Source organism: Phalacrocorax carbo, chromosome 5 (genome assembly GCF_963921805.1).
Source record: "Phalacrocorax carbo chromosome 5, bPhaCar2.1, whole genome shotgun sequence".
Lineage (NCBI taxonomy): Eukaryota > Metazoa > Chordata > Aves > Suliformes > Phalacrocoracidae > Phalacrocorax > Phalacrocorax carbo.
Window position 1 is genome coordinate 44,454,532 of NC_087517.1, and position 26,523 is coordinate 44,481,054.

The 26,523-nt window shown below is 42.8% G+C and overlaps 1 protein-coding gene across 8 annotated transcripts in view; it reads left to right on the forward strand.

Annotated features, from left to right (window-relative positions):
• The window catches only part of PCNT (pericentrin), a 114,275-nt gene that overhangs the window by 51,881 nt on the left and 35,871 nt on the right, over window positions 1–26,523 (forward strand). For 4 of the 8 annotated variants that reach the window (XM_064452240.1, XM_064452241.1, XM_064452245.1 and 1 more), the window contains 8 exons: window positions 5,885–6,114; window positions 6,543–6,662; window positions 7,174–7,194; window positions 9,839–10,066; window positions 13,946–14,116; window positions 24,084–24,236; window positions 24,830–25,000; window positions 25,269–26,384. In XM_064452240.1, coding sequence (XP_064308310.1) covers window positions 5,885–6,114; window positions 6,543–6,662; window positions 7,174–7,194; window positions 9,839–10,066; window positions 13,946–14,116; window positions 24,084–24,236; window positions 24,830–25,000; window positions 25,269–26,384 — 2,210 coding nt within the window. Of the gene's footprint in view, window positions 1–5,884; window positions 6,115–6,542; window positions 6,663–7,173; window positions 7,195–9,838; window positions 10,067–13,945; window positions 14,117–24,083; window positions 24,237–24,829; window positions 25,007–25,268; window positions 26,385–26,523 lie in introns of all 8 variants that reach the window. The other 4 variants (XM_064452242.1, XM_064452243.1, XM_064452244.1 and 1 more) reach the window with 2 other exon arrangements.

Below are 26,523 nucleotides of genomic sequence, written 5' to 3' on the forward strand. Positions count from 1 at the left end.
CAAACTAGACAAACCCAGAGTCCTCAGCTGCTCCTCACAGGACATGCCTTCCAGCCCTGTCACCAGCAACTATATCAGGCTGCTCAGAGCCCCGTCCAACCTGACCTTGAATGTTTCCAGGGATGGGGCATCTGCTACCTCTCTGGGCAACCTGTTCAGTGTTTCACTACCCTCATTGTAAAAAGTTTCTTCATTATATCTAGTCTGAATCCATCCTCCTTTAGTTCAAAACTATTACCCCTTGCCCTATTGCTACAGGCCCTTTTAAAAAGTATAATACATATGTTAGTATTAAAAGTTGTGTCCATCTCTGACCTCTCATATGACATCTTAATATCTTACTATTATCAAAAGAGAAAATTGAATAGAGGTCTCACGCAGATTGTCCTGGCTTGCAGAGCCTACACTCGTTTGCCTTAGTAAGCGGAGGAAGAGGTGGGGGAATACTTTTCTTACTTAGGTGAGACAGCAGAATATAAACAGATTCAGGGGCTGTAACTGAAACTAAATGCATGTTGTGCTTGCTTTACAACAGTGATTATGGCCTCGAGTAATATGTCCCACAGGAAATACAAAATAATTGCATGATATTGTTGAACATGGAAATGTAAGACAGATTAGAGAGTCTGTAAGCCTGTGCCAGTGAGTCCTGCTGGGCTGAATCCTGCTTTGAATCCCCAGGCAGGAACTAAAAGGACAGGGTGAGGCATTAATTATTCCATCTCTGGGGAAAATTACGAAAAGAGAATATTGATTTGTCTTAGTACATAAATGACTAATAATGTTGCAACAAATTTGCATGGTTATAATGTAAAAGTATTTCTATAGTAGCTCTAGTCCAATTACAGGCATGGATCGACATATGTCATGGTAAAGATGAAGTGCATTTTTTTCCAAATAAAAGGTAGGCACTATCTGTATTACATATGAATTTTTAGTGTTTTAGAAGATGGAATGAATCACAGTGTCCCATTCTTGCCTTGTACACGTCTTTGTTTTGATTTCTAGGAACAGCTATTCCTAATGTAGCACAAAAAGAAGGTTCAGGTTTGTAATGATGAGTGTGGGTTTTCTCTGGTTTGTTTTATTGTAACACTGACTGAATGAATTGATAGTTTTGATTTTTTTTTTAACAAAGAGGAATAGTACTTCATAAATAGGCCCGAGAAATTACTGAGATTATCAATATCTTGGCAAAAAAATGTTACAACTTCTGTGATGCATCAGAAAAAAACTAAAACTAAGAATTTTGAGTTCACTAATCAATATTTAAAGGAAGAAAAATGTTTTGCTGCTGTTAGGCTTTAAGTACATTGTGCCATTATGTTTGTATTTGGCAGCTTCCTTTTTCTTTTGAGGGGATGGAGTGGGTCGTAAGCTTGCTCTGAGCTTCTGATGATACACGGAAGGTTGTTAAAATGATTAAATTAATTTAAAGGAGGGGAAAAAATATTTCAAGTGATATAAAATGGAGAGCTAAAAAACCCCAGCAAGAATGAAGGAAGTCTAAGGAAGACTGGTGAAATGTAATTGAACAAATAGGTAGATCAGAAAAAAGAAGGGGAGAGCAGAATGGTAGGGAAGGCTAGTTAAGGGAGGAAAGATGAAACCGAAAACAAGAAAGAAGGTTCCATACAGTTTTACACTGACTATGGAAGTCTAATGGTGAAGTAAAATTTGTAGGTGCCCAACTGAAAGAGGCATCTTCCCACCCCATTCCCTCAACTAAAGTGTGCATACTTAACTCCTAAGACGCAAACATTTTGGTCTGATCAATTCATAGCTGCCATTAGTATGTTCTGTGGTTCTCAAAACATAATTCTCTTATCACGTTTTTAGATTAATTTTATTTATACACACATATATATTCGTAGGTATGTTCTCTTGCATATCACTGTCTTTTGTTTCTAGACTACTTCTTTTCCTCCAAAGGGTGTGAGCTGGGTAAACCAAGTCCCTCAGGTGAATAAAAAGAATTATCTAGGTAAATTCCAGTTAGAGTTAAAAAGCTGCACTGGGCTGTCTTGCCCATTACTATATCTTTATTCCTTCTGTTCATTCAGATCTCCCTCAAACACTATGTTTGTTTAGCATATTTTTGGTAACCACCGCACTGTCCTGAAATTTGCTGCTGCCTGCTTAGAAACAGGGAACGTCTAACCTAGCTGGTTAGGATGTATTTGGGGATTGATGTTCTCCCGGTTGCTACAGCCCAGATCTCGCCAACAGCTCATTAGAACTTGAACAGTTCCGTTTGCTGCAAGTGCTGAGTCCTAAAATTCATCCCCTTTCCCCCACCCCAGCCATCCTAGTAGTCTTCCTCTGGTTTGGAATTGTTTGTAGTATGTGGAAAATATGATAAATAAAAATAATATTGTTTGGAGTTGATTGATATGGCTTACTCCTTGAAAAGCTGATGCCTCTTCCCTATTTGATGTGGAGTACTAATATGGGTTAGAATGGCCTTGCTAATAAACTGTACTTAGAATGGAGCTTGGCATTTGCTAATGATGGTCTTGGGAGCAGGGAGGAGTGTGCCGGGGCATTACCAAAGTGGAATTGCATGATTTGAACTGGCATTAATAAATAGCAGGTTTGTCCCTACAAAGAAACAAATCTGTGATCTAATGATCTATTCCTGTTGCTTGAAATTATATTTATACACTTGGGAATGTATGCTTAAAAAAAAATATTAAAAATTGCTCAAACAGAATATACCTACAGAGATTGCCAGTCTTTGATACCTGCTTTCTAGGAAGTGTTTTCGATTCCACGTATAATCTGTTAGCCTTATTACTTTTTTCCATTAACTTGCATTTCTTTCTGAGGAGGTGACTGACTGTTTATTTTGTTTTTATCTAATCAGTGTTTTGTTCCTCAGAAAGCAATAGTGTTCCTTTTTTAAGCTGAAAACAAGCCATCAACCTGTTAATGACCATGTTTTTTAGGATGTAGAAGGAAAGATTCTTGTGTTTGTTTTCACAAATGCATCGGTTCTTTTCTCAGGGGGTCAGTCTACACACATGCCCTTCCTGTGGGAGCATGTATATCTGTACACACTATACCTTGCCCTCCTCTATGCACAATGTATAAGCAAATACAGTTGAGTGTTATTTTATTCCCATCTCCTGCTTGGTGAAAACACAGGACCTGGTAAAAGATATTCTCTGGTGTGTAGCTATGACTGGGATTCAGTCTCCTAATGGAATTCAGATTGTCATTGGCTTTCTTCTGGACTGTGTGTTTCAACTGTGGTTAACTCACTGTGTTGCATCTCATGATGGCAGGAGGCCATTACGGCTCTAAGTGGGTTGTGAGAGAAATTGCTCTGGGAGAGACTCTTTACCTGCATGCATTCTGCCAGAGCCTGAGTTGCAATCACAAATCAATGAACATTTGATTAGGAAACTTGAAGCTTAGTTCATGTGGTTATTTAGCACTGTGCTAGAAAAAGCAGGGAGCATGGCACAGCAATTGCATGGTGGTGGTTATTATGTAGGCATCTGAGATTCCACGCTTGGTAATTGTGAGTTTGCAAAATTACTGCTTGGAGAGGAATGTAGTTGTGGCAGAAATTACTTATCAGGACTAGAGCTTTTGGAGATATGTAGTCCATGTGTATATATCTTCAGCAGTTCCTCAAATTCCTTTATTAATCCTGTGATTTGTATTTATCAACCAATAGCAAACTTAAAATAGCAGGAGAAGCCCCGTGCCAGTGTACCCCTGTGTATGGGAGGGCAGGGGTCTTAACATATTGACTAGAGAGACTGCAAAACGAAAAGTTTGGTTTTCTTTCCTTCAGCTGGTGTGTGTTGTGCTCTCACATTGGCAATGTATGCTATGCATCTTGAAGAATTCAAGTGACTGATAAGCAATTTTGTGTCCAGTTCAGTTGGTTTCAAAAGCTACCATGGGTGCTTAGCAAATCTGCCAAATGGTTAAAGAACCTGGTACGGTTACATAGCTGCTAAGTTTTCTTTTGCTCAATTAACCTCTTAGTTTTATCTTGCATATTTTACTTTTTCTGCATTAAGACAATATTATAGTTGTTACAGTAAGAGACCAGGGAGATGAAATCATGGAATCATAGGTTTGCTGTGGACCTCAAGAGCCCATTTAGGCCATATTTTTGTCTCAAAATAGAATCTACTTAATTGTTTCTCTTTGTCCAGCCTCTTTAATTTCCAGAGACAGAGACTTCACAGTCCCTGCATGCTCTGTTCCATCATCCTTACTGCAGTGACATTTAATGTAAATACTCTTGTATCATTTCAAGCTTGTGACACGTTTATCCTCTGAAGTATGAACATAGAAATGTTCATCTGTCTTGGCTTATTTTAAAATTCCTAGAAACTTAAATACCCATGAATAGCAAAGCACTAGAAAAGATGTTGTAAGGAGGCTGTGGGATCACTTTTGTTTTCAAAGGTTTGTAACAGCAACTTAAAAAAAATGTTAGATCAGTGATCACGTGGGTTGAGTTGATCATGCTTGGAAAAGGCAATTGTCCCATTTTGGGAACTGGCCTGGATGACCGGTTAAGGTCCGTGTTAGAATTACAGGCTTACCTTTTTCTCTGTGACTGAAAACATTTAACATGAATAATAGAACATTTGAAAAGTAAAATGATGAGCTCTTGCAGGACTTTGTTTTAAATACTAAATACCCAGACTTCTGTTTTCATGTTTGGGTTCCTTTATAGCTAAACTCACATTAAAATAGTTTTGCTCTAAGTGCATTCACAGTAGAATCTCAGTGTGGGTCTCCTAAACAGTGTATTCAGTGCATCCAATGGATTGAAAATGCAGTTTGTAGGTATGAATTAGCTCTTGAGAACTTAAATAATCTTGAGCTATGTACATTTCCATAGCTATGGTACTTCATTTGCAGTCTGTATTGGGCAAATATGTGTATCTCTTTTCCAGGTGTTTCTTCCCTTTGTAGCCTCAGAACTGGACTGATTTTCTGGAAGTGTGAGTTTTCACTGGGTTTTAATTCCCTCGCAGGTTCAGAGAAAAATAATAACTTTGCTTTCTCATAGTAGCTAGCTTCAGGGTAGGGCTGGGTACCGGTGGCCACTGAAAAGATGGACGAGGTGCTAATGCAACAGTGTAGATGCTAGCAGCCATATCCAGCATGGCACAAGGCAGAGGAGTAATTGAGAGGCTGACCTCAGACTGGGTGTTGGAGGTCTAAGGGGGATCTCGCATGATGATTTGGAGGAAACTGACTACTCAGTATCTTATGGCTTGGTTGGGAAGAGATTTTGAAGTAGGGTGGGAAGTTGGGATGGAAGGGGTGGCAAGAATTTAGGATAGAACAGTGAAGGATGGGCCAGTTGGAAGGATGGGTATGAGAGACCAGGTGGCTGAAACTGGGGTATGGGGCTTAAACTCAGGGATGGAGCACATCTGAAATGCAGTGAATTTGGAGGATTGAGGATCTGGTGTGGTTTGGAAAAAGAGCCTCTGGGCTAGGAGGAGTGTGGAACAGGGGTTGACAGGGCAAGGATCTAAGGAGGGAATTTGAAGGACTCCTGGTCAGGTAGGATGGGTCTCTCTGGACTTGTGAGGTCTCCGGGGTGAAGGTGAAAGCTTTCTATGTGTCCAGAATATCTCCAAGCAAGATTTACTTTGGGATTGAGAACAGATGCCCATGTCTTCCATTACTACATCATACAGTAGTCTTAACAGAGGTGGCTTTCAGAGGTGCAATGCCAAGTATCATCACATTTCCTTTTGTCTCTTACTGACCATCTCAGGAGATTTTTCTTTGGTTTTGATGCTGTCCAAAGTACCTGAATTTAATCTCATCTTAAACTCAATTTGATTTTTGTACCCTGCACTGAAAACTTTGTTGTTATTTTTGTGTTCTTGTTCAGGTCTACTCAAGGAAGTAGAATTTTTAGCAAAGGAGAAATTAGAGCTTCAGTGTCAGGCAGAAAAGAACCATTCTAACTTATGCTCTCAAATGAAAGTTTTGGAGGTGGAACTGGAGGAACAGCTGCATAGTAATCAAGACCTGGCTACACAGCTATTGGAGGTTGCTGAACTAAAACAGCAAATTCAAGTTCTTGAAAAACAGCTTAAAAACCAGCGGCAATTTATGGATGTAAGCAAGCTTGGTACCACATTTCCATGGTTTTGGAGGTGATAAATACTCCTCCTAGTTTATGCCTGGGACTTGGAAGGCGGTTCCTAAAATGGGATACTTTCTGTTTTGTTTGAAATTAAGACTTTGATATTCTAGTCTGGTAAAAGAAAAAAGGAGAATTAAAAGACTACCTTTCTGTACTGTTATAAGATAATTATTTTCCTTTTATTAATTGCTAATTGTAGTTTGTACATTGGACTCAAAACCAATTTTTTTCTTTTCTTGTGATTTTAGCTGTGCTTTCAGTACTCCTAAAAGGTGTTAATTTAAGTAAGCATAGTTTTTTCACCACAGAAACAAACCCCAGTTTTTTCTTGTACTCAATATTTTCATGAAATGCAAAGTTTCTTTAAAAAGATTTTCATTATCTCTGGCTGGGTTTACAGGAACAAGCTATAGAAAGGGAACATGAACGTGATGATTTTCAGCAGGAAATTCAGAAACTGGAAGAACAGTTAAAACTTTCAGCAAAATCACAGACTTCAGGAGAACCCAGAGAATATAGGGTGAGTAAAATCACACTTAGTGACCAAAGAAATTTGTTTACTACAATTAAATACCAAAAGCTGTATTGTCTTGGGGGTCTGGGTCTTGAAAGACCTTTTTTTTTTTTTTTTTTCTCTGTCACCCAGAGAGCAGATTTTCCCCCAGCTGACTGGACTATATCTAGGCAGTGAGAGCATATTTGCACTATTTCTTATGGAGAAGGAAAGAAATGTTGTATGTGTATTACAGTAGTTTCACAGCCTATGAGTCTGGTTTAACTGAAGAGGACAAAAATGCAGACATCCTGCTCTACAGAGCACACTTGAGGGACAACTTCTGGATTCTAAACATGTTACACTTTCACAGATAAACCAGCTGTAATAAGATATATTCTTTGTCTGCATGCCTTGTGTTACTGAAGTTTATAAATCAGTCCTTTTTTTTACATGTTCATTTGTATGATGCTTGGTTTCAGAGATTAACTTTTGCCTTTCCCCCCTCCCCCCTCCCATCTAAATGAACATTATACAGAACTATGAATTGATTCTACAGGTATGTAAAACAGCATGAACATCTCTTTAACCTTTCTTTCTTTTCCTTTCAATCCCTTCTATTAATTAGATCTGCTTTGGCTTTTTTCCTGTTCTTGATATGTCAAGTCTGCTTCGGCTTGACTTGGAGATAAGGATACCTGTTCTAGGGTGGCAGAAATCTTGCAGGGAGTGAGGAACTGCTTTCAGTTTAATTTCCTGTACTGAAGTGCTACATTCTCCTGGCTTATTGCTCAGATGTATTTCGGGCAGTTACTTACTGTAAAAGAGATTTTTGGCATGAAAGGAGAAGTTGAGGTTTGGAGTATGAAACAAAAATAATGGAATTATGATGATACGCTGCGCCTTAGCCTTCAGCTTTTGTTTGTGGCCCTGCTCTTAACTTCAAAGTGTATACTACTTAATTTCATTTCCATCTATTCATTTATGTATAGTTTATGAAATTGTGTATATCAGTGTCAGAGAAACAAATCTCGTGGGAGCAACTGAATCTTTGATAGAGTGAATTTTCTGTGCAGCTGATTGTCACTTGCCTTCTGTAACCTCTGATAGGACCTCATTAGGCCTCTTAAGAAGTAGAGCGATTGCATATCATTCTGCATCAGTCTTGGCTTCTCATTTGCATGAACAATATTATCTGGCATTAAGATTTTCTGAGTACACCACTCATATAGCCTACGTGTTAGTTAAGCTGTGGCAAAGATCAGAAAAATAATGGCAAAGATTTTTGTTTTGAAGGCCATGTGTCTTGTTGAAGATTTGTTTGTACCCAGAAAGTATACCCCTGTGGCCGTCTTTCCCTAAGTCTTGGGCATACAGAATCATAAAGGATATACGTCAGGTTATTCAAAATATGTCAAACTCTCCACAGCTTGCTTTCTATCCAAGATGTTAGATGGATAACAGTTACTATTTACTGATGTCCTTGTGGCTTAGTAAAGAGGAATGTCTGAAAAAATGAAGACAGCTGCTGTAACTTTGCAACCTCTCAGAAAGGATTAAAACTTAATTGGAGAAAGGCATACAAGGAAGGTAACTCAGCAAGTGACATTTGTGGGTAGGGTGAGGGATGCACACAATCTGTGCCAACAAGATTTGTTGGTACAGTTGTTTTAATACAGCTGAAATGTTGGCAATTGCTTAACTCACTCTGAAACAATTCAGTTCCCTTGCACTTCTTATTTCTGCATGTAGGAGTTATAACAAGTTCATAGTTGTTCTTTCTGCTGTTCTCTAGGCTCAAGGTATATATGAGTGGGATTATTTTGTGAAAAGAGTGCTGGCTGGTATTGGGAGCTACCACGTGAAAGTATGCCATGAGGGTGAAGGCTGTGAAGGTGTCTCCTTATCTACAGAATTGCAGCACTAGCTTTCAAGCAACCTGGTGTTAAAAAACACACTTTTAATGTGTAAAGTGTCATAGTGTCTGGGATTCTGATGCCAAAATTTTATAGCATTAGAAAGTATGACTTCTAAAAGATTTTTCTATACCAAGAAGCTTTACTGTAAGGCCTGTGTTATGCTTAACAGTTAATTAATTGCTGATGAGAAGCGAATAAGATATATACATAATATTTGCCTGTAAGCCGTTGAAAATGTAATGTTCATCACTTCTGGTATTCTTAACTAGTCTGTGATGCTGTCCATGCTTATTAATTTGACTAAATTAACTCTGTTCTTCCGTATTTTACTAGAGGGTGTTTTTCTGCTTTAGTGATATATGTGCAATACTTCGAAGATGTAAATTTATATTAATACAAAGAATTTTTATTTTACAATATTGAAGTGGAATTTGCATAAATTCAGACACCAATTGATGAACAAAGCATTTACTTTGTAAAATCTCATCTTCCTTTCTCATTGGTATTGACCACATTATTTTAGAAGGCTTCTCACTGCTTTCCTATTTGCGCTTGTTTTCCATGTGCTTAATGACTTTATCACTTCCAGTGTAGTCTATTTGCCAGACTTGGTTCTCTCCTGCATCCGTACCTTCCAAAGCTCCTAGCCTTGCCTTCACATTAATTACTGGGATGAACGAGTGACTGTTTTTCTGCAGCTTTGTGCATGATTATATCTCACTGAGCTCAAATGCAAAATACTTATCCTCTTCATATATAAGTGATTTTTGGAAAAAGAGTATCCTGTTCTGTGTTGACTCTCTGATTTGTAGGTATTGAGTATGTTACATTGTGTATTTATCTTTCAGTTCTTGGTATCTTCCTTTAAACTGGAATTCCTTGAAGTAATGGAAGAGGGTTCTGAGGTTACAGAACTACATCTAATGTTATTAGTAACAATTCATGTAAGATTGGGTTTTTTAATCACAAAAAAACCCCACATACCACAAGGCCCCTTTTGATGACCACTGGGCCTTGAGAGTTTGCCTTAATCCAGCACTTCACTAGAATGCTGAAAATATTAAGAGAGAGTATACAAATGTGTATTTAAGAGCTGTTGCATTTGGAAGACAAGATTTCAGAAAGTTACTTGTTCATCCTTTCTGTCCACACCTGGTTTTACTTTCATCTGGGATTTTAACACAGTTTAGTCCTTAGTAAAACTCCACCTGCTTTGCCATGAAATTACTCTTACTTCCAATTGGAAGTTTATCTGTACTTCTGTATAGTGTGATTTCTGTATAGGTAGAATCTTTGCAAGCAGAAGTAAAAGAGAAGATGGACGATTACAATAAGCTGTTATTAGAAAAGGAGCAGAAACACCAAGAAATTACAGCTCGTGATAAAGAGATAGAAAAACTGGTGGCACAGATACAAGAACTGGAGCACAGCGGTATGGAAGTATCAAAGACTGTACGCTACTTGGAACAACAACTGCAAAAGATGAAGAAAGCGGAAACAGAATTAAAACAAGTAATTTTTAAATACTTATTTAAATGGGAGTGGCATTATGCAGACAGTGTAATCAATGACTGTGTTACAGTGTTGTTTGAGGCTATGCCTGGCACCTAGTGGTGAGTTAAACCGTTGTATTAATGGCAGGTATCGCAGCCACAGTTTTAAACAAACTCTGGGTTTACGAATTATAAGCCTACTACCTATAGAGGCTGTTTTTTGACAGTTGTCATGTTTTGCTTCTCTGGAATTTCCTGAGAAGATGGTGTTACAGAATACTAAACATCATGGGTCTTCAATAAACAACTGTTTAAAATCATACTATGTTAATTGGTAGCTCTTCTTGCTATGTGCCTTTGGAGCCAGATCTGTTTGCTATACTCTGAAACTTTGAGTGCTTTGCTGCTACTGCAGATTGAATCATAGCTTAAAGTTAAGCATTATATTCCATTTAGCAAAAGTATTTGTCTTTTACCAAACATCTGAGTAACCTTTTCTACTTTCTTAAACTAAATGTTTCCGTTTCCTCCCAGCAGTTTTCCTTGGTTAAGTATTGTTGGTGTGTCTGTCAAGTTTGAAGATTTGAGAATGACATGATCTAAACTAAATTTATTAGTTTAATTGCTAATTATGTAAATATTTACTTCCATTATTTTTCATTTAAAAAAAAACTAACAAAGTGGTTTTTTGTTTTAGTTTCGGCTAACATGATGTAGACTAGCCAGTCTTAGTTTATTAGGTGCTATTATTCCTATCTCTTTGGTACTTGTGAGACTACATCTGGAGAACTGCTTGGTTTTAGACTTCCATGTACAAGAAAGACACTGGCATACTGGAACAAGTCTAGCAGAGGACCATCAAGATGGTTGGGGACTGGAGCAAACGATTTTTGAGGGGAGGTTGAGAGAACAGGGTTTGTTTTACTGTTGTGGAGATCTTATTGTTGCCTACAACCACGGAATATGAAAGGATGCAACAAGGGAAATAGCAATTAAATGGCAGAGGGAAACGGTCATACTGGGGGCAGCCAAATATTGAAAAAGGGGATCAGAGTGGCAGTGTGTCTCTGACTTGGAGAGGTTCAGAATTTGGCTGGCCAAGGCCCTGAGCAGAGCCAGGTTTGAGTCAGAGGTTGGACCAGAGAGCTCTAGAGACCCGTCCCAGCTTAAGCTATGCTGTGTTTTTATCCAAACGTATAAAAGTTGTGTCCATTAGCTTTCTGTCTAGCTTGCCTTGGAGTGGATGGAGACTGTGATACTGTTTATGGCAAGTTGTTCTTGTCTCTGAAAACTTAGCTTTCTGTTAAACAGGCTTTCTTTATCCATGCTAATTCAAAATATTCTTTTAGCTGCCTTAATATCACAGGAAATTGGTAATTCTTAAGTCCTAAATATCCAAATTCAGACCTTTTTTTTTTCTGGTGTGTTTTTTTTTTTTTTTCCCAAGAAATGAACTCATCAGCTTTAAACAAGGTTATACCATCCAATTTACCAACTGTAGGCATTGTAATAACTTGTCTTAAAGCAATTTTGTGCAGTAAATAAGTGCCAACGGAGCTCTAAGAATGGTTGCATGTCATGAAAACTTTCTGTAAAATACACTTGATGGGAATGGCAATTACAGATTTTTATTGTCCCCAAATTAGAACATATGAAAAATGTAGGTATTACAGGTAATGGAGACTAGCGTTAATAAGAAATAGATCTGGAAACAGTAATTTTGAAAATAGAATGGTATCTTTTTGTGAAGAATACTGACTGACCTCACAGCTGGCAGATCCATTTATCCTGCTGTCATGTGAATGGAGCAGGTCTTTATTTTTTCCTGGTCTAATTCGTTTCAGTTGTTCAGGTTGTTGACTTGTAGCATTGATGCTTCTGGTTAGGACTGTGCTGAGAGGATTGCTCATCCTTTGGCTTGAGGTCTTGAAAATTGGGCTCATTTAGGGAGTCTGCTGTCCTGTGGATTTTGGTATCAGTGAAAGAAGATGTCACATTAGACTACATCTGTGTGGGCATCCAGAAGAAGGTTTTACAGTGAAGGTGCGCTACATAAAGCTCTGATCTTTGCCTGGGTTGCCACTTGTTTTTGCTGGGTCACTGTAGCAACCTCAGAACTTAGCAACTGGAGGATGCTAGGAGAAACTTAACTCTTGGGTGCAAAGCCATGCTGACATCATGAGCTACAGCATACTTACAGCTCTGCTGTCTAGTAAATGCAGGAACGTCTGAGGTAAGGCAGCCCAGTTATACAGGAATATGGATTTGCACATTGTTACTGGAGGTTTTTTGTCTGTGATCAAGATGAGTTTTAAAACGGTGCAGTTAATGTCTTAATTTAAGTTGATATAAAACAAAAAAAGGTTCTGCTGATTGGCTTTTGTTGTTTCAGGTACAGCAGCAGGACACCTGAGAGGCTGGTTAATATCATAGGTTTCTCATGATGGCAGAATGAGTTTGCATTTTTTCTTTTCAGGACAAACAAAAATACTTCTTCACTGAAAAGACTGTCAAACAGTGGAACAGGCTGCCCAGGGAGGTGGTTGAGTCTCCATCCCTGGAGGTATTTAAAAGAAGGGTAGACGTGGTGCTTGAGGATATGGTTTAGTGGTGGACTTGGCAGTGATAGGTTAGTGGTTGGACTCGATGATCTTTTCCAACCTTAACAATCCTATGATTCTATGATTTCTGTAATAGGGGCTTTCCTACCAAAAAAAGTGCAGGTGGTGCTGTCATAATTATTACATTTGGTTTTTTATCCTGCCAGTGATATTAGGTGTGAATGGCACAGCTTTGTACTCTAACCGGCTGTCTCCCCTATAATTTCCTTTCCTCTCATGTGCTGTGTGTTCCTGGACAGGCCCCAGAGCTAGCTATAAAGGCAGCAGGGACTGGTGCTAGTGCATGGAAATCGGATGGCCTATTTAGTATGGATGTTAACTGTTTTAAATACCTGTTCTTGGGCATGCTGTTTTGAAACTGTGGTACAGCGTTAACTTTGTAATTTAATTTTTATTTCTTAATTGATGCTTTTTTCATTTTAAGATCATTAAGGTGTTGCTATCCATGTACTCTGGGTCTTAGGTCTTTTTGATTAGAGAAAAGGTGGCCAAATTTTACATAATTTTTTGGCAAATCATATGATTAGTCTAAATTAGCCCTTCTGTTAAAGGTATGTGTGCTGAGCTATGGGCAGAATAAGGTTTGAGCAGCAGAGGCAGTTACTGCCTTAGAGTTCTTGGCCTGCTTTCCTTTATTGTATTAAGTACAGATATGTATGCCTGCTGTTTGGATGACTTCCCAAGTGAAGCTTTCCTCCTTGGACTGACCCAGCTCCTGAGAAGGACTGTGAGAGAAAGAGGACCAAAGGAGAAGTTTTTAAAATAAATAAGTAAAACTATGGTAGCTTGACAGGCCACAGATCTGACAGAAAGTTAGTGCCAGTGCTTCACATTCTGACTTAACATTATGTATTTGTAGTAGGTTTTTGATCTACCCAAAACTCTCCATCTCTTAATTTAAGTATCCACCTGTTAAATTTAGCTTGGCAAATAAATATATGGTATAATAATAAGTTTGGAAATGACTGCAAGAACAAAATGTTTAGGTTATTGAATATATAAACTGCTATGTAGCTGAGGAAGTATAATATATCACTGAATGCTAAATTTTCAGAAGTTACTAAACGCGGGTTAAAAAATGAAGGGGTAAAAACTTAAGTGAGCTAAAAACATACAATTGTTTTGAATTCCTATTTTTTTTATAGAACACTGGGATTATGTACTTTTCTTCTACTGGGGTTCGTCGGGTATGAAGAAGTATTTTGGCAGGATTGTTCTGGTTAGATGGGCATGTATATTGACAGCAATTAATTTGTACATTAAAAAAAATTTTGCAGGATAAAGAGGCATTGCAACAGCAACAGTACAACAACCTGATTCAGATCTCTGCCCTACAGTCTAAATTGGATGAAGCAAGGCACAGAGTACCAGCAGATGGCAGTTTTGCCCTAGTGCTGAAGGAGCAGTTAGAGGCAGAGCAGGAAGCACTTCGGGAAAAGGAGAGAGAGGTAAGGGTTTTGGTGGGATCCTGTATACTTCTGAGCCACTCATGTAATTGCAAAAACTTGTAATTGGGAATTTAAGCCATGCAAAAACCCAGGGACTAATGTTGCAGTAAATGTGCCTTCTTACCCTGTATTCTCTATGCTTTGGTGTAAACTAACCTTTTTTCTTGCTTTGTCTATTTTGTCATCGCCCTGTCTGACCATCTCCCCTCCCACTGGAAACTGTCTTGTGATTATTCACATCAGCTTTTGAGACTGATCAATATCTGTTGTAAACTGATTTTCCTTTCCTTCCAAAGTTGAAGTAGAGCAGACAGTAGATATCCTTTTGTTTCACTTTGAGAGTGAGCGATTCCTTTGAGAACAGAAAGGACAATTAGTGATAATGGTGTCATCTGACCACCTCTATTTTGTGAGCCAGAGAGTGTTACTGATGAATTCTTGTGCCAAGATAAGCTGAAACACAGTGTAATTGGTCACATTATTTAGTGGGTTTTTTTGATTTACACACACAGATACATACACACACACCCCTCTGCTGTATCTCTAGGCAATATTACATAAGAATATTACTGCCAGAAGGAATGTGGAGACTCAGACGGAGCCCCCACACAAACACGCATCTGCCCAGGTCTCCGGCTGCAGGGAGCCTGGCACTCACATCAGAGGACAGTAAAGACAGCAGCTGCTTGAGGTGTGACCAGATGGATGATCTACTCTGCCTGGTGGCAGAGCTGAAGGAGGAATTGGAAAGGTTAAGGAACATCAGGGAGTGTGAGAGGAAGATAGATTGGTGGAGCTGCACCCTATCATCCCCAGGGTCAAGGCAGCAGATGGAGGCTCCACAAGAAGCAGAGGATCCCCTACCCTCTTGACACCAAGCAGAAGGAGGGAACCTAAAAGATGGGGAGGGGGAATGGAAACAGGTCCCTGCTCGGGGTAGCAGGCAAATCCCTTCCCGGCCTCCCTGACCTTCCCAGCTGCCCCTACACAACAGATATGGGGCTCTGGAACTTCTGAGGGTCAGGCAAATGAGGATCTAGGTGAAGGTCCATTCAGGGGGTTGCTTAGGGAGAGTTGGTCAGCCCATGCATTATGGAAGCCCCTGTTAAAAAGAAAAGGAGGGTAATTGGTGTAGGTGATTCCCTTCTGAGGGGGACAGAGGGCCCAATATGCCAACCAGACCCATCCCACAGGGAAGTCTGCCTCCCTGGGGCTTGGGTCGGAGATGTTACTAGGAAACTCCCTGGTCTGGTATGGCCCTCTGTAATCAGAGTAATCTACCCGCCCTTGGTTGTGCAGGTGGGCAGTGGTGAGGTTGTGGAGAGAAGCCCAAGAGCAATCAAAAGGGACTTCAGGGCACTGGGCTGACTGCTTGAAGGATTGGGAGCGCAGATAGCGTTTTCCTCAGTGCCGTCAGTGGCAGGGAAGAACAATACTGAAAGGAACAGGAGAACTCATCTGACTAACATGTGGCTCAGAGGCTGGTGCCATTGGTGGAATTTTGGGTTTTTTGATCAGGAGGAGGTTTATATGGCACCGGGCCTGCTGGCAGCAGATGGAGTTCAGCTGTCTCAAAGGGGGAAAAGGATTCTTGCAAATGAGTTGGTAGGGCTCATCGAGGGGGCTTTAAACTAGGTTTGAAGGAGGAAGGGGATGTAGCCAGGCCCACCAGAGAAGAGCCTAGGGGTGGTGTGCCAGGGTTGGGGGTAAAACTGATAGCCCAGCTCAAGCGCATCTACACCAATGCACGCAGTATGGGCAACAAACAGGAAGAACTGGAAGCCATTGTGCAGCGGGATAGCTATGACTTAGTTGCCGTTACAGAGACCTGGTGGGATGACTCTCACGACTGGAGTGCTGCAATGGATAGCTATAAGCTCTTCAGAAGGGATAGGCAGGGAAAGAGAGGTGGTGGGGTGGCCCTATATGTTAGGGAGTGCTTCGACTGCATAGAGCTTAGTGACTTTGATAAGGTCGAGTGTTTATGGGTAAGGACGAGGGGAAGGCCAACAAGGCAGATATCCTGCTGGGGGTCTGTTATAGACCACCCAACCAGGATGAAGAGGTAGATGAGGTGTTCTATAATCAGCTGGAGGAAGCAGCACAATCGGTTGCCCTTGTTCTCATGGGGGACTTCAGTTTACCAGATGCCTGCTGGAAATACAGCACAGTAGAGAAGAAACAGTCTAGGAGGTGCCTGGAGTGTGTGGAAGATAACTTCCTCACATAGCTGGTAAGTGAACCTAGCAGGGGAGATGTCTTGCTTGAATGATGATGACCTCCTGTTCACAAACAGAGAAGGACTGGTGGGAGATGTGGTGGTCAGAGGCCTTCTTGGGCTTAGCGACCATGATATGATTGAGTTCTCAATACTTGGCGAAGTAAAAAGAGGGGTCATCAGAACCACTCCATGGACTTCTGGAGGGCAGACTTTGTCCTGTTCAGGGTGCTGGTTGGGAGAGTCCCTTAAAAGGAAGTCCTGAAGGGCAAAGGAGTCCAGGAAGGGTGAGCTTTCTTCAGGAAGGAGGTCTTGCAGGCGCAGGAGCAGGCTGTCCCCAAGTGCTGCAAGACGAACAGGCAGGGAAGATGACCAGCCTGGCTGAACAGGGAGCTTCTGCTGACACTCAGGGAAAAAAGGAGAGTCTACTGCTTTTGGAAGAAGGGGCAGGTAACACAAGAAGAGTACAAAGGCCTTGTTAGGTTTTGCAGGGAGAAAATTAGGCAAGCAAAAGCGCAGCTAGAACTCAACCTGGCCACTGTGTAAGGGATAACAAAAAATGTTTTTACAAATATATTAACAACAAAAAGAGAATCGAAGAGTGTCTCTATCCTCTATTGGACGCAGAGGGGAACATTGCAACTGAGGATGAGGAAAAGGCCGAGATACTAAATGGCTTCTTTGCCTCAGTCTTTAAATATCAAACCAGTTACCCCAGGGTATTCAGCCCCTGGAGCTGGAAGGCAGGGACAGATTGCGTGACGAACACAGCAGCAGCAACAGTAAGTTCCACGGCTAGTGCTGGATTGGGGCAGACAAGGGGTTTCCCGGAGCCAGGAAAGCCCGAGGAAGCGCAGAGCTGCCCGGCAGGCCTCTAGAGGGAGGCTGACACCGCCTGGGCATTGCCACGAGCAACTGCGGGAGATTTAAATGGCCCCAGGGAGCGCGAGCAACCAGGAGTGCAGTGAATAGGACAAGCAAACAGGGTGTGGCGTGTCAGAAAGGGTGTGGTGCGTCAGTTTACACAGCAGTTCATGCAGGCAGAGTGAGCAGGGAGGGTGCTGCATCCCGCTTGTAGGCCCACAGCCGGGGAAGCTCTCTAGATCTAGGTCTCTGCCGGGATGGTGAGCACTCACTGCAGAGCGAATACCAGCGTTACCATGGCAAAAGCCCCAGAGGGGTCTGACGCATCCACCCAGACAGATCTGGAGGGTTCAATACGGATGGTAGGTTGCAACGTGTGCCCCAACCCCTCGCCTGGTGAGAAGGTAAGTACCTGCATAAGGTGGCTGAGTTGCAGGAGGCAGTTAGAAGGCTGAGTAATATTAATATTAGTAGAACTGAGGCAGAGATAGATAGGCGGCCCCTATAGCAGACAAGACTGAGAAGGAGGGGGCACCTTGGACCCTGGTGACCCGCAATAGCAGGGCTCTGCCTCAGCCCCCACCTCCCATTATCACCACCAGCAACAGATTTGTAGCTTTAGCTACTGCAGACACCCACGAGCAAGGTCCACAAGGTGCAACTGTACCAGCAGCACAGAGTAGATACTGCAAAAAGAAGAGATGAGTGCTCGCAGAGGGTGACTCTCTGTTAAAAGGCACTGAGGCACCCATCTGCCGACCTGACAGGGAGTCACGAGAGGTTTGCTGTCTTCCAGGAGCTAAGATCCAAGAAGTCACTGAGAAGGTGCCACACCTTGTTAAAAGCACTGATTACTATCCTTTTCTACTCTTCCATGTGGGCACACATGACGCTGCAGGCCAGCGTCTGGGCAGAACTGAGCAAGACTATAAAGCTCTGGGAAAGCAAGTGAAAAATATTGGTGCCCAAGTCATCATCTTCTCCATACTGCCTGTTGGAGAAAAATGGGTGACTAGAAATAGGCAAATAATACAAATCAAATCCTGGTTACGTGGCTGGTGTCGACATGAGGGTTTTGGCTTTTATGACAATGGGACGTTCTTCAGCAACCATAGACTGCTAGGGAGGGATGGAGTCCACCTCTCTGGAAGGGGCAAGGGAATCTTTGGCATCAGGCTGGCAAACTTGGTGAGGAGGGCTTTAAACTGAGGAACCTGGGGGGAGGGGGACAAACTACCAATGCTAATGCTACCACACACAATGGGGGAGTAAGACAGGACAACCTGAGCAGTGATAAAGGTGCCATGGTGGCTTCATGTGATGGCAACCAGCAGACCAACCACCTCAAGGGTTTGCATAGCTGTAGTGGGTCCTCGTACAACCCTCCGGAGAAACCTGTGTGCTCAAGCACCTTTCTGAAACGCCTGTACACCAATGCACGCAGCATGGAGAATAAACAGGAGGATCTAGAGGTCTGTGTGCAGTCACAGGGCCATGATCTCACTGCAATCACAGAGACATGGTGGGATAGCTCACATGACTGGAATGTGGTCATGGATGGCTACAGGCTTTTCAGGAAAGACCGACTAGCAAGGCGAGGTGGGGGACTTGCTCTTTATGTGAGGGAGCAACTGGGTTATATCGAGCTCTGCCTTGGAGTGGAAGGAGAACAGGTTGAGAGCTTGTGGGTTAAAATTAAGGGACAGCCAAATATGGGTGATACTGTTGTGGGCGTTTACTACAGGCCACCTGATCAAGAAGAGGAAGTTGGTGAAGCCTTCTACAGACAGCTGGAAGTAGCCTCGCAATCGCAGGCCCTGGTCCTCATGGGAGATTTCAGCCACCCTGGTATTTGCTGGAAAAGCAACACGGCAAGCCATGCACGATCCAGAAGGTTCCTGCAGAGCATCGAGGAGAACTTTTTGATGCAGGTGGTGGAGGAGCCAACGAGGCAAGATGTGCTGCTCGACCGTATCCTAACAAACAAGGAAGGGCTGGTTGAGGATGTGAGAGTTGGGAGTAGCCTTGGCTGCAGTGACCATGAGATGGTTGAGTTTAGGATACTGCGAGGTAGAAGCAGGGCTGTGAGTCGGGTTACAACCTTGGACTTCAAGAGGGCCAACTTTGGCCTCTTCAAAGACCTGCTAGGAGGAATCCCATGGGCTAGGGCTCTGGAAGGCAGGGGGGCCCAAGAAAGCTGGACAGTATTCAAGGACCACTTCCTCCAAGCTCAAGATAAGTGCATCCCCAGGAGGAAGTAGTCAGTCAGAGGAGCCAGGAGACCTGCACGGATGAGCGAAGAGCTTTTAGAGAGACTCAAATGGAGGAAGAAGGAGGTTCACAGTATGTGGAAAAAGGGACTGGCCACTTGGGAGGAATACAGGAATGTTGTCAGGGTGTGCAGAGATGCGACGAGGAAAGCCAAGGCCCACTTGGAATTAAATCTGGCAATGCATGTCAAAGATAACAAGAAGGGCTTCTTTAAATAACCAGCAGTAAAAGGAAGACTGGGGATACAGTGGGCCCACTGCTGAACAAGGAAGGGGCCCTGGTAACGCAGAATGCGGAGAAGGTGGATTTACTGAATGCCTTCTTTGCCTCGGTCTTTACTGCTAAGGCTGGCCCTCGGGCACCTCAGCCCCCAGAGGAGAGAGGACAAATTGGGACAAAGGTAGACTTACCATTGGTTGAGAAAGACTGGGTCAGAGATCACCTATGCAAACTGGATCCTCGCAAATCCATGGTCCCCGATGGGATGCACCCGTGAGTGATGAGGGAGCTGGCGGATGTTCTTGCTGAGCCACTCTCCGTGATCTTTGAAAGGTTGTGGAGGACAGGAGAGGTACCCGAGGACTGGAGGACAGCAAATGTCGCTCCCATCTTCAAAAAGGGTAAGAAGGAGGACCTGGGGAACTATAGGCCAGTCAGCCTCACCTCTGTCCCTGGAAAGGTGGTGAAGCAGTTCATCCTGGAGGTCATCTGCAGGCACGTAGAGGGCAAGAAGGTTATCAAAAGTAGTCAGCATGGGTTCACTAAGGGGAGATCATGCTTGACCAACCTGATAGCCTTCTACAATGGCATGACTGGCTGGGTCGACGAAGGGAGAGCAGTGGATGTTGTCTATCTCAACTTCAGTAAGGCATTTGACACTGTCTTCCATAGCCTCCTCACAGGCAGGCTAAGGAGGTGTGGGTTGGATGAGTGGACAGTGAGGTGGGTAGAGAACTGGCTCAACAACAGAACTCAGAGGGTCGTGATCAATGGAGCAGAGTCTGGATGGAGGCCTGTCACTAGTGGTGTTCCCCAGAGGTCCATGCTGGGTCCAGTCCTGTTTAATATATTCATCAATGACCTGGATGATGGGATAGAGTGTAACCTCAGCAAGTTTGCTGACGATACCAAGCTGGGAGGAGTGGCTGATACACCAGAAGGCCGTGCTGCCATCCAACGAGACCTGGACAGGCTGGAGAGCTGGGCCGAGGGGAACCTGATGAAATTCAACAAGAGCAAGGGCAAGGTCCTGCACCTGGGGAGGAACAACCCCATGCACCAGTACAGGCTGGGGGCTGAAATACTAGAAAGTGGCTCTGTTGAGAAGGACCTGGGAGTGCTGATGGACAAGCAGCTGACCCTGAGCCAGCAATGTGCCCTTGTGGCCAAGAAGGCCAATGGTATGCTGGGATGCATTAAAAGGCGTGTGGCCAGCAGATCGAGAGAGGTTATCCTCCCCCTCTCCCCTGCCCTGGTGAGACCACATTTGGAGTACTGTGTCCAGTTTTGGGTCCCCAGTTAAGAAGGATGCAGAACTGCTTGAGCAAGTCCAGCGGAGAGCCATGAAGATGACCAGGGGACTGGAGCATCTCCCTTATGAGGAAATGCTGAGAGACTTGGGTTTGTTCAGCCTGGAGAAGACTGAGGGGGGATCATACCAATGCTTATAAATATCTAAAGGGTGGGTGTCAGGAGGATGGGACTAGGCTCTTTTCAATAGTGCCCAATGATGGGACAAGGGGCAATGGGCGCAAGTTGGAACACAGCAAGTTCCACCTCAATATGAGGAAAAAACTTCTTTCCTGTGAGGGTGACAGAGCAGTGGCACAGGCTGCCCAAGGAGGTTGTGGAGTCTCCTTCCCTGGAGACATTCAAAACCTGCTTGGATGCATTCCTGTGCCCCCTTGCTTTAGGTGTGCCTGCTCAAGCAGGGGGGTTGGATGAGATGACCTCCAGAGGTCCCTTCCAACCCCTACCATTCTGTGATTCTGTGATTGCAGAATTAACCCCCTATAATCCAGGAGGAAGCAGTTTAGGACCTGCTGCTCCACCGGGACACTCACAAGTCTATGGGGCCAGATGGGATTCACCTGATAGTACTGAGGGAGCTGGCAAAGAAGCTCGCTAAGCCACTCTCATCACTTACCACCAGTCCTGGTTAACAGGGGAGGTGCCACATGACTGGAGGTTTGCCGATGTGACACCCATGTACAAGAAGGGCCAGAAGGAGGACCTGGGGAGCTACAGGACTGTCAGCCCGAATTTGGCACCGGGGAAGGTTATAGGGTGGTTCATCCTGAGTGAGCTGACCAGGCATGTGCAGGGCAACCAGGGCAACAGGCCCAGTCAGCATGGCTTCACGATAAGGCATGTCTTGCCTGACCAACTTGATCTCCTTCTTTGACCAAGTGACCTGCCTAGTGGATGAGGGAAAGGCTGTGGATGTTGTCTACCTGGACATTAGTAAAGCCTTTGATACTGTCTCCCACAGTAGCTTTCTAGAGAAGCTGGCGGCTCATGGCTTGGATGGGTGTACTCTTCACTGGGTAAAAAACTGGCTGGATGGCCAAGCCCAGAGAGTCCTGGTGAATGGAGCTAAATCCAGTTGGTGGCCAGTCACGAGCGGGGTTCCCCAGGGCTCAGTGTTGGAGCCAGTCTTGTTTAATATCTTTATCAATGATGTGAATGAGCGGATCGAGTGCACCCTCAGTAAGTTTGCAGATGACACCAAGTTGGGCAGGAGAGTCAATCTGCTTGAGGGCAGAAAGGCTCTGCAGAGGGATCTGGATGGGCTGGATTGACAGGCTGGGGCCAATTGGATGAGGTTTAACAAGGTCAAGTGCCAGTGTAAATCAGCCCTCCTGTCTGACCTTGGAAGGGTTCAGCATGAACTCGAGGGTAGAAAGGTTCTACAGAGGGACCTGGACAGGCTGGATCGTTGGGCCGGAGCCAACGGTATGAGATTCAACAAGGCCAAGTGCCAGGTCCTACACTTCGGTCACAACAACCCCATGCAATGCTACAGGCTTGGGGAAGAGTGGCTGGAGAGCTGCCTGGCAGAGAAGGACCTGGGGGTGTTGGTTGACAGCTGGCTGGACATGAGCCAGCAGTGTGCCCAGGTGGCCAAGAAGGCCCACAGCATCCTGGCTTGTGTCAGGAATAGTGTGGCCAGCAGGAGTAGGGAAGCGATTGTGCCCCTGTACTTGGCACTGGTGAGGCTGCACCTGGAGTACTGTGTTCAGTTTTGGGCCCCTCACTACATGAAAGACATTGAGGTGCTGGAGCGTGTCCAGAGAAGGGCAACGAAGTTGGTGAAGGGTCTAGATAGCAAGTCTTATGAGGAGAGGTTGAGGGAGCTGGGGTTGTTTAGCCTGGAGACGAGGAGGCTGAAGGGAGACCTTACCACTCTCTACAACTACCAGAAAGGAGGCTGTAGTGAGGTGGGTGTTGGTCTCTTCTCCCAAGTAACTAGCAATAGAATGAGAGGAAAAGGCCTCAAGCTGTGCCAGGGGAAGTTTAGGTTGGACATTAGGAAAAATTTCTTTACTGAAAGGGTGGTCAGGCATTGGAACAGGCTGCCTAGGGAGGTGGTGGAGTCTCCATCCCTGGAGGTACTTAAAAGTCATGTAGATGTGGTGCTTCGGGCATGGTTTAGGAGGCATGGGGGTGTTGGGTTGAACTTGATGATCCTAGAGGTCTTCTCCAACCTTACTGGTTCTATGATTCTATGATGACTCTATGGTTCTATGATAAGTATTATAGAATCTGTAATATACAAACATATAGTCCAGCTTAGGATGCACAAAGAAGAAAAACGTGGGTGATTCTTCAGTTAACTATACACCGTTATTTCAAGAGCATTAAGATAAAAGCTAAGCTCTCAACAGATGGAAGTTCCTTTGTCTCTTCTGAAGTCTGATTTCAGGAGACACTAAGCCTTTTTCTCATGCCTTAAAAGGTAGCAGCTAGTGAGATATAGAAACTTTGAAAATGAAAATCTGTGGATGGCAAGATCAGTGTTTCCAAATAGCTCTCTGCTCTGAAGCTTTCAAACAGCTACAAACAGAGAAGTGTGTAATTATTGACTCTTGCACAGTTTGAAGGAGCCAATGGTGAGAACTTTTTTTGATTGCTGTGTTACTGAGATTAGCACTGCAGTGCTGATTTCTGTCTTCTAGGAGGAAGAAAACGACGATTATGTTAACTGCTTGTGATTACATTAGACATCAGATGCTAATGTCTGCTATTGTTATGTCAAATAACATCACTGGTCAAAGCTTGATTATTCAGAACATAGATTAACATATCTTTTATGAGCAGTTAGGGTTTTTGTTTTAGGTTGGGGTGGGCAGGAGTTGAGAGGTGGGTTTGTTTGTTTTGGGTTTTGTTTGTCCTTTGGTTTCCTAGCTGAGGAGCTGGAACACTAGCTTCTTAGTCTTTTTTTATGTCCAAGTATTTCATTAATACAAACTAATTAGAAAGAGTTAAAATCTTAGAATTTGCTGAAGTTACCTGCTCTCAGTAAATCTGAATGAAGTTTTATCTTTTCTGCTTAAATAAGAGGACCTAGTTGGAAGAACTTTGCATTTCCTTCTTTTTTTTTTTTTTTTTCAGATTGCAGACCTGTTAAACCAACTAGAACAATATAAAGATAATCTGATGAGTAAAAATGAGGAGATATTTCAGCTGAACTTGCAGTTAGAGATGCAGAAAAACCTTAGCACTTCCAGCATCAGCCTTCTTCAGTTCAAGAACACACACCTGAAGGTAGGTTTCCTTAGCTTTAGTGTGTACCAGCTCAAACTTCAGACACCTCCTCTTGAGTGTTGTGGTCTTCATCTTGTGATGCTATAAAGAGATACTTAATTTGTTTTTCTTGTCAAGGGATTATTGCATTACTGTTACAAGGCTAATGCTGGTTATCATAGAACAAAACCCCCTTCATACTCCAGATTTACAGTTATGGCATTATCTAGTCATTTGATTTAAGTAAATAGATTTTTTTTTTTTTTTACATAGCCCTAACAGATTATGAACTTGAGTGTTGTCATGTAGTAAACACTACACAGTTTTGTGTGCATTCATGACCTCTACAGCCGTACCAAATGTTACGAGTTAGAAAACTGCTTAGTTGTCAGTCTGGCAACTAGAGTGTTCATCTCTTACACTGAAAGTTGAGAAATGTGGCAATCTAATCCAGTGGTAGAAATCTAAAAATATCAGCTGGAGTTGTGTTCTTGAGTTTTTTAACATTATAGTAAGGAGGAGAATGTTTAAATAAAGCCCTTAGTTCTGTTCTGCCATTAGGTTGGGAGAGAAAGTAAGTCCTTTCTTATGAGACTGGTGTTTTTCCTTATCAGGAGGATCTAACAAAACTTCATGTGAAGCAAAATGAAGACCTGGGTATTAGTGATTCCTCAGCTTTGTCATTCCCAGAAGCACTGCTTGAAGAAAAGAACCAAGAAATCAATCATTTGAATGAGCAGATTAAGAGGCTCCAGCACGAGCTAGAGAAGACTTTAGAGAATAAAGTAAGAGTACTTACTATATGTTCATTGCTTGATTTTTGAGGGAAGCAAGGTGTGCAGACTCTTATTGTAAATGAAATCTGATTGATAATTCTCTCAAGAAAGTAGAGAGTATTCTGAGCAGCTGCTACTGAAGGGTGCAATTCTTCCTGCTGTTAAATGTGTGATTTTAATGCCTGCATTATTCAGAAGAAAAATATAATTTACACTCTATGTGCAATAGTAATTCTGCCTACATACGGTAATGTTCAGACCTTATCTTTTTGCTCAGGTTGTGGAAGACCAAAAATCTGAAATTGAAGAACTCAGATCACTTGTCGAGCACCTTCGTGGTGACCAGGAAAGGCTGCATAAGGACAAAGATGAAGAGGTAGAGCAACTCCATGGAGTAATTGAGAAGCTTCAAAAAGAGCTGGCACAATTTGCACCAGTATATCATGAAGTTAGTGACAACCAGGATGATGTCTATCAACTTCCATTAGGAAAGCCAGTGGAAAACCTTCAGAATGAGTTGAAGAAGGGACTGGTAGATTGTCAGGGTGATATTGATCCAAATAGAAGAAATGCATTGCTACTCTCCAAAGTGAGAGAACTTCAGGAGGAACTAGAGTTTGTCTCAACTGCTAGAGAAGCTCTGCAGCAGCAACTGGAAAAGAAGGAATCACAGTTCAATATGGAAGTGGGAATTTTGGAGAAAAAATGCCAAAAATTACGAGAGTCATCAGAGCAGCATGTTGCAGAGCTGACCTCTCTGAGAACACAGTACAGCGCACTTCAGGAAGAGCACAGCCTTTTCCAGAGTTTTTCTCAGAGAAAGGTTGAAGCAAGGATGACGACTTCTCATATTCATGAATTTGAAGATACTGTGAGAGAAAGGGGGACAGATATTCTAGAGAAAGATATGCAAATGAAGACAATGGCAGATCGAAGGGAAGCTGATACAAGCAAGTTGCAGTACTTAAAAAAGGCAGCAGAGCTTCAAACAGAGTTGGAAAAGAGAGATGCAAGTCAGGCTCAAGATGTTTATAGTCTTCAGTTAGAAGTTTCTAGACTTGATTTCCAGGTGCAAGCATTGAATCAGAAAGAAGTAGCTTATCAGAGAGAAATCGATGAACTGCAAGGTAGCACTGCAAAACTGAAAGATCAGATTGAGACATATGTGAAAGAGCTTGAAACCTTACGACTGGAAAGAGGTGAACTTATTTCACAGTTGGAGTTGTACAAGCCAAAGGAGCAGCGTGATCATGAAGAGACTAACCTTCTCAAACCGTTCTGCCAGAGAGAAAGAAAAAGTGAAGCCCTTAAAAAAGGAGTGGAGGAATTGAAAGAACTAGAAGTAAATGTTGATCAGTCATTTCCAGTACTGGCTTCCCCTACTGATAAACTGGTCTGTGATTTGTTTAATAGTATTATTTGTTTTTTAAAATAATCCAATTTTGTCATATAAAGCCCTATAGTTTATCATTTTCAGTACAGTAAGAAAGGGTGAAGATGAATACTGTGGCACAAAAATGGCTGTGGTGAGT